Here is a 6,631-nt window from a genome sequence, read left to right on the forward strand (position 1 = left end):
GAACCCTTCTCCCCCATCTTGCCTCTTTCATGCATGACAGAAAAATCCAGCTGCCTGCAGGAAGTGTGTCACACAGCCGTCTTTGTGTGTCATACTCCGGCTCAGAGGCCATGACACCCCAGAGAAGGGAGGAGACTGGCCTGAGAGTTAAAACTAAAGCTACAGGATCTTATAACGGGGGGTTGTTATAGCCCAGTTATAAATTTTCCTGCTATGTGGGAAAAAAGATAGGTGAGACTTAAGATGGTAGAATGTGTCCATTTAAATGGCTACTCAGGAGAGCATCAGAAACGGTTTATAAAGATAAGATCTGTAGGTGAGTGAGTTTAGGCATCGGTCCTCAAAGGCCTGTAGTGAAGGGAATATTAGATTCAGGAACAGGGTAGAGGAATGACCCTTTTTCATGCGCGTATAAGCTGTTCTGCACTGTTACTCCTAAAATGGCCCTGACTGGCTTGTCTCTGCGTGGCACCATGCAGGGTGCCTTTGGTAAGATCAGCTGTGGAGTTCATGTTTTATGTGTCCGGATACAAACCACTTCTGATAATGGCTTGTTTCTGTAGACAAAGACACCAACACGTCACTCGGGGTCCCCACACTGTCCATAGTGGCTTCTACTGCCAGCTCCGTGGCGCTCATTCTCCTCCTCGTGGTACTGTTTGTGCTGCTGCAGCCAAAGCTGAAGTCTTTCCATCACAACAGGTGAGCCTAGTTGCAGTGGGTGGCAGGCATTGCTGTGGGATTTGGCCTTCGACTGGCAGAGGGTGGCTGGTATGTCTCTCAGCCTCTGTTGGTCTGTAGGTGCCCAGGGAAAGGGGTAGGCCCTGCCATGTGTTAAACTCCTGGATGTGCTGGGCACTGTGCTTGTTGCTTTGCATATATTGTCTTAATCCTCACAGGAACCTTGCAGATAAGGAAACTAAGGCTCAGAGAGGTTAAGTCATCCACTCTAGGTCATCCCTCTAGATTAGTAGTCCTCAACCTTTTTGGCACCAGGGACCAGTGCTCCTATGAGAATCTAATGCCTGATAATCTGAGGTGGAGCTGAGGGGGTGGTGCTGTGGAGTGTCTGCAAATACAGATGAAGCTTCGCTCGCTGGCCCACCGCTCATCTCCTGTGGCCCAGGTCCTAACAGACCACAGACTGGTATTGGTCCGCAGCCCAGGGGTTAAGGACTCCTGCTGTAATGATGATAGAGCTGAGATTTGAGCCCATATATGCCCAGCTCCTAAATCATATCATTTCTCCTACCTTAGCGGTTCTCAAAGGGTGATTCTGGCAGCATCAGCATCACCTGGGAACTTTTAGGAATGCAAATTTTCAGGCCCCACCCTAGACCAGCTGAGTGAGAAACTCTGGGATTGAGGCTCAGTGACATGGTTCCACAGTTCCTCCAGGTATTTCTGATGCAGGCTCATATTTACGGGCCACTTCCCTGTACACCTGGTTCCCAATCCTGGCTGAATATAGCTGCTCCTGTGGGGAGTTAAAAACAAATGCCAACACCTGGGCCCTCATCCCCGTCTATTCTGATTTATTTGGTTTGGAGTGGTAGCCTGACATTAATGTTTGTTTGTTTGTTTTAAATTCCCCGGGTGGTGCTAATGTGCCCCTAGGATTGGCAGCCACTGCATTATTCCATACTAGAAACAGAGGAATTGGTTTTCTTGCCCAACTTTGTCACTTTCTTTTTTATGGTCGAGTGCATTAGCCACAAATCATCCCAGACTGGGTGGGTGTGGTTGGGAAGGGCAGGTGGCAAACGGTGGGGAGTGGCCCCGAGTGGATCCCTTAGGGTGGATTTCTCTCCCAGGCCGCCATGGCCTCCAAATTTGCTTGGACTGCCCTGGAAATTCCTCATTCCCTCTAGTGGGAACAGTTTCTGTGCATTCACGGCCCTTCATCAGTCATTGTTGTCACCCACAGGCACAAAGAAACAGACTGAACTACACTAAAAATGTTCCTGGTTTGGAATTTACAGATAAGAACCAGGCTTAGTTTAATCACTATGTACTATGTGTGATTTTTTCTTTCTTATAATTTTGTTTTGTTTAGGGGTGGGGGTAGCAGCTATTTTTAAAAGTTGTTAAACAATTAGTAGAATAAAAAGGATTTGGAAGGGACTGTTTACTTAAAAGAATCAGCTATTTTCACATTAAGTCAAACTGATGTATTTGGCATTTCATTCAAATTATGGAATTTTCCCCCCTCATAGTTAACTAGTAAATCTGTTAAAAGTAACTAGCTGATTTTTGCCTGACTTGAGTGGAAAGGAGATTTAGTATTCATTATAGACTCTGTTTAAATTTTGTACCATGAACACGTATTACTTTTTAAACAAAAATTATTTTGAATAACAAAAGTTAAGCACATGCCAGAATTTATACTACTTTCTATGCCACCTTGCCATCAAAATTTCTCTTCCTTCCAGAATCTTCTGAGCACTTTTATGAGTCCCACTTCTGTTATCCTCAGTGTGTACACCATTTCAATTGGGTAGCACAGATTTTATCTTCAAGTACATATGAGGAAATTGAGAACTAATAACAATCTAGCAATAATAATATCGTCCCGTCATAGACTGTGCATCTCCTATTGTGATGCACTGAGGAGGACACAGCACCTATGTAGTGTTCTAGGCAAAAATTGGCCTGCATCTAATTCCAAGGAAACAATTAGACAAGTCCAGATGGTGGGACATTCCAGGAGACAGCTGGCCTGGAGTCTGTAAAAAATGACATTGTCATGAAAGAAAATCTAAGGGGACTTCTGGATTAAAGGAGATGAAAGAGACAAGACAACTAAATGCAGGGCATGATCCTTAATTGGGTCCTGGATGAAAACAAATAACAGCTGAAATGGATATACTTGTGGGTAATTGGGGAAATTTGTGTTCCAGTATTATATCAATGTTCAATTTTCAGGATGCAATGATGCTATAGTTATACAGGAGAGGAGGTTCTTGGGAGGTGTGTACCCAATAATAACTTCAACTTTCAGAATGATTTAGATTTTTATTTAAAAAGTTTGTGTGTATAATAAGTGATCTTCAAAAAGGTGTCTGCATATGTAAATCTCACAAACGTAATGTTGAGTAAAAGAAGCCAGACACATACGCATATACACACAAATTTACTATATGTCCCATTCATACAACAATTAGAAATACGCAGAACTAAACTGTGGTGTTAGAGGATTCATGTGTAGGCAATAAAGCTATTAAAATTAAAAGCAAAAATGATTTTCATGAAGGTTAGGATACCTGTTATAGGGATGAGGAAATGACAAGTGATAGGGATGTTTGTTGTTAGCATTATGGTATTTATTTGTCTCTGTGTGTGTATTTTAATTCTTCCTTTGTCTTTTCCTCCTCTGGATGCAGGCGTGACCAGGGGATATCTGGGGACCAGGTCTCCATAATGGTGGATGGAGTCCAGGTTGCACTACCGTCGTATGAAGAGGCTGTGTATGGCAGTTCCGGTCACTGTGTGCCGCCCGCTGACCCCAGAGTGCAGATTGTGCTGTCAGAAGGGTCTGAGCCTAGTGGGAGGAATGGGCCAAGGGAGCAGCAGCTGCAGGACCAGGGGGCCTGTTCCTCTGCAGGTGGAGAGGAGGAGGCCCCGGGCCAGTCTGGACTATGTGAAGCCTGGGGCTCTCGGGGCTCAGAGACTGTTATGGTGCATCAGGCAACCACCTCTTCCTGGGTGGCCGGCTCAGGGAACAGCCAACTGGCACACAAAGAAGCGCCAGATTCAGAGAACAGTGACATACAAAGCCTTTTATCCCTCACATCGGAGGACTATACAGATGGTAGGTGGTCTGCGCTGATCATGAATTACTAGAGGCCCAGGGTCCTTGCTGAGAGTGAGGAAGGAGTGTGAGCCTCTCTAATAATTGGTGTGTTGAGGGGCAAAGAAAGATAATACCTGGGGTATTAGCCTGCAAAATAGGATTTCACCCTCAGCTCTATGTAGCTCTGTAGGCTCTGTATGGAGAGACTCTCACTGTTTTGATAGTTTGGAGTTTCCAAAGTTATCCATGGCCACCGGGCTGTGCTAAATCAAAGGGTAGACAGCTGGTTGGAGGTGGGGGTGGGGTCCATCCTCTCATTATAGTTTTTATGTTCTTGAAAGGACAGGAATGACAAGGAGGTGTGGGGTCATAGTACAGAGAAAACTGGAGCCTGTCTCTTTTCCAGAGCGTTCAGCTGCTTCATTTTAAATAAGAGAGTGCCAGGTCCTGTGCTGGTTGGTTTTCTTGCACTATCTTAGTTAAACCTTATGATGATCGTGCAGAAGTAGGTGTTATTACTATCCCCATTTTACAGACAAGGAAACTGAAGCTCCAATAGTACCAGTAAGTCACTTGCCTCACCAGTAAGTGACTGAGCTGGAATTTGAAGCCAGATGGATGTGGCTCCAAAGTCTACATTTATAACCTCATGCTGCCATACAGCCTCCCAGATGACTCCAGGTCCTTTGTGGCCAACCAGCCATAGAACGAAATGCCACCTCCTGACACCTCTGCCTTTGCTGGAGCCTGGAGAGTTGAATGTTGGGATTGACTTTGTCACTTTAAAAAATATCTTTAGATGAAATCACGTTGTGGTTCAGGATTCATACAAAACCTAGATGTTTCCCTTTTGACAGTGAGCACGTCTCCATTTACAAAGACCCCCTAACCTAAAAGAGCCTTAGAGAAAACTTTGTTTCCAGGGAATCCTGGGCACAGTAAGTGTCTAAAGTTTAGAATATCTGAAGGTAAAGAAGTTGGAATTTCTTGAATGCAGATCATTTATGGAGTTTCCCTGTTAACATGCTTTTTTTTTTTTTTAATTGGTGGGATATAGAGCTAAAAAGGGCCACTAAATACTTGACGCAGCTTGAAAGGTGGAAGCCATCGACCCCATGGGCAGCCAGCCACACATACTGTGTTTCTGAATGCACATATATTTTATGTCCACACATATTGACATGTCCAAGTGCAAATCTCAGCCCTTACCCTCCTAAGGAGCCAAGATGATCCTTGTTCTTCCCCCTTCTCCTCCTTGCTACCTTACTTTGTTCCATGTATCAGTCAAGCATTTTTGAGAGCCCTTCTTATACCTGGTGTCAGATTAGATTGCAGGGGTAATACAGAGAAATATGAAACATGCTCTCTGCCTGCATGGATTGCCAGTCAGTTGGGAAGATGGGGGCTATACTCGAGAAATAATGGAACTAAGAATTGAAGGGTTCGGAAAACAAAACATAGGTTATTGAGTTCATCGCAGGCCATCCCTTAGATATCTGGGACTGACGGTACCATAGGAAGTCAAGACCTTGAGACATCAGTCTAACTCCACTGACATGTAAGGAGACTAAGACCCAGAGAGAGTAAATGACTTATTCACTATCACACAGCTGGAGGATGGCATTAAGGAGGAGGTGAGATTTAAGCAAGGCTTGCTAGTCTCAGGATGAGATTAAGGACAGAAAGAGAAGAAACTACACCAACAGTTAAGGCAGAGGGAAGAGTTCAAGTTGGTGGGACCAGAAGGGGTTTTAATAGCAGACTGAACATTCCGATTTTATCACATAGGCAGAGGGAGAGATGAGTAAGAGAGTTCTCAAAAAACAACGAGGATTTAGACTAGAAGTGTGTGAGTAGTGCATTTTATTTCTTTAAACTAGAGGCTGTGTGGGGACCCCTGCATTGGGATCAGGTGTGCTATAGTAGAGAGACCCACATGGGGTAACGACTGTACTGTCTTTCTCTACCTGCAGATATCCCACTGTTGAAAGAAGCATGAGGGCTGCCACCGGCCTCTCCTCTCTGCAATGGTCCTCTCTGTCCTTTTTCCCTCTCTCCGTGAGTTTGAGCACCCTGTACTCCAGCCACCCTGCCCAGATACCTGAGCTACCACCTGTGGATCTGTGGATCTCTGAAGGCCTGCAGACCCACATCGCTGGAAACTCAAGGAAGATTCTCGCCATCTGCCTGCTAGACAGCTGGCTTTTTGCCTGGCCCAGCCTTCCCGTCTGTGTCGGGGACATATTTGAATGTGCTGGATTGAACTCTTCCTTTCCCTGAACCTCTGGGTCCCCTCCAGCCAGCTCTTTGGCGGTAGCTCCCACTGGCCCACATGGGCCTGAGAGCTGCTGTGTTTACTTGTGCCTTCCTCCCACCCCATCCAGTTTTCCTGTCACTCAGGCTTGTCACTGTCCTACAAGCCTTAGTGGCTGAACCACTGCCCCCTGCCATATAAGGGGCTGGGCCTGGATCTGTTTCCTTTGAGGGCTGGCACTGCTACCCTTAGCAGGAGCAGATTCAAGAGTAAGAGCTGTGGAGACAAGAGTAGCTCTAATTGGGACACGAGTTTGGGTTCCTGGGCCTGCCCTTGGTTGACACTGATGGCACAGTTCCTTGGCTGAGGATGGATGTTGTGGGAAATCCTGCCAAAGCTGTCCCAGCGCCTGGCTATCCAGCTGAGAGGTGCCACCGCCTGGCCCTGCTGAGTTGAGTGTCCAGGAAGCATCCAGAAGATGCCAAGGGAGGGTAGGAAGGTGGCTGACAATTATTGTCTTCCTAATATGCAGGTTCTCCCCTCCCACTTCAGCATCGGCCCTACTGGCCTCTGCTTTCTCTTTC

General features: G+C 45.9%; 1 protein-coding gene across 4 annotated transcripts in view; it reads left to right on the plus strand.

Annotated features, from left to right (window-relative positions):
- SUSD6 (sushi domain containing 6) overlaps positions 1–6,625 on the plus strand; it is an 85,341-nt gene extending 78,716 nt beyond the window's left edge. For all 4 annotated transcript variants that reach the window (XM_025049122.1, XM_006915161.2, XM_025049123.1 and 1 more), the window contains 3 exons: positions 564–702; positions 3,384–3,811; positions 5,767–6,625. In XM_025049122.1, the coding sequence (XP_024904890.1) occupies positions 564–702; positions 3,384–3,811; positions 5,767–5,792 (593 nt within the window). In that variant the 3' untranslated portion in view covers positions 5,793–6,625. The remainder of the gene's footprint in view (positions 1–563; positions 703–3,383; positions 3,812–5,766) is intronic.
- Positions 6,626–6,631: the final 6 nt, after the last annotated feature.

This window comes from Pteropus alecto, unplaced genomic scaffold (assembly GCF_000325575.1).
Source record: "Pteropus alecto unplaced genomic scaffold, ASM32557v1 scaffold276, whole genome shotgun sequence".
NCBI lineage: Eukaryota > Metazoa > Chordata > Mammalia > Chiroptera > Pteropodidae > Pteropus > Pteropus alecto.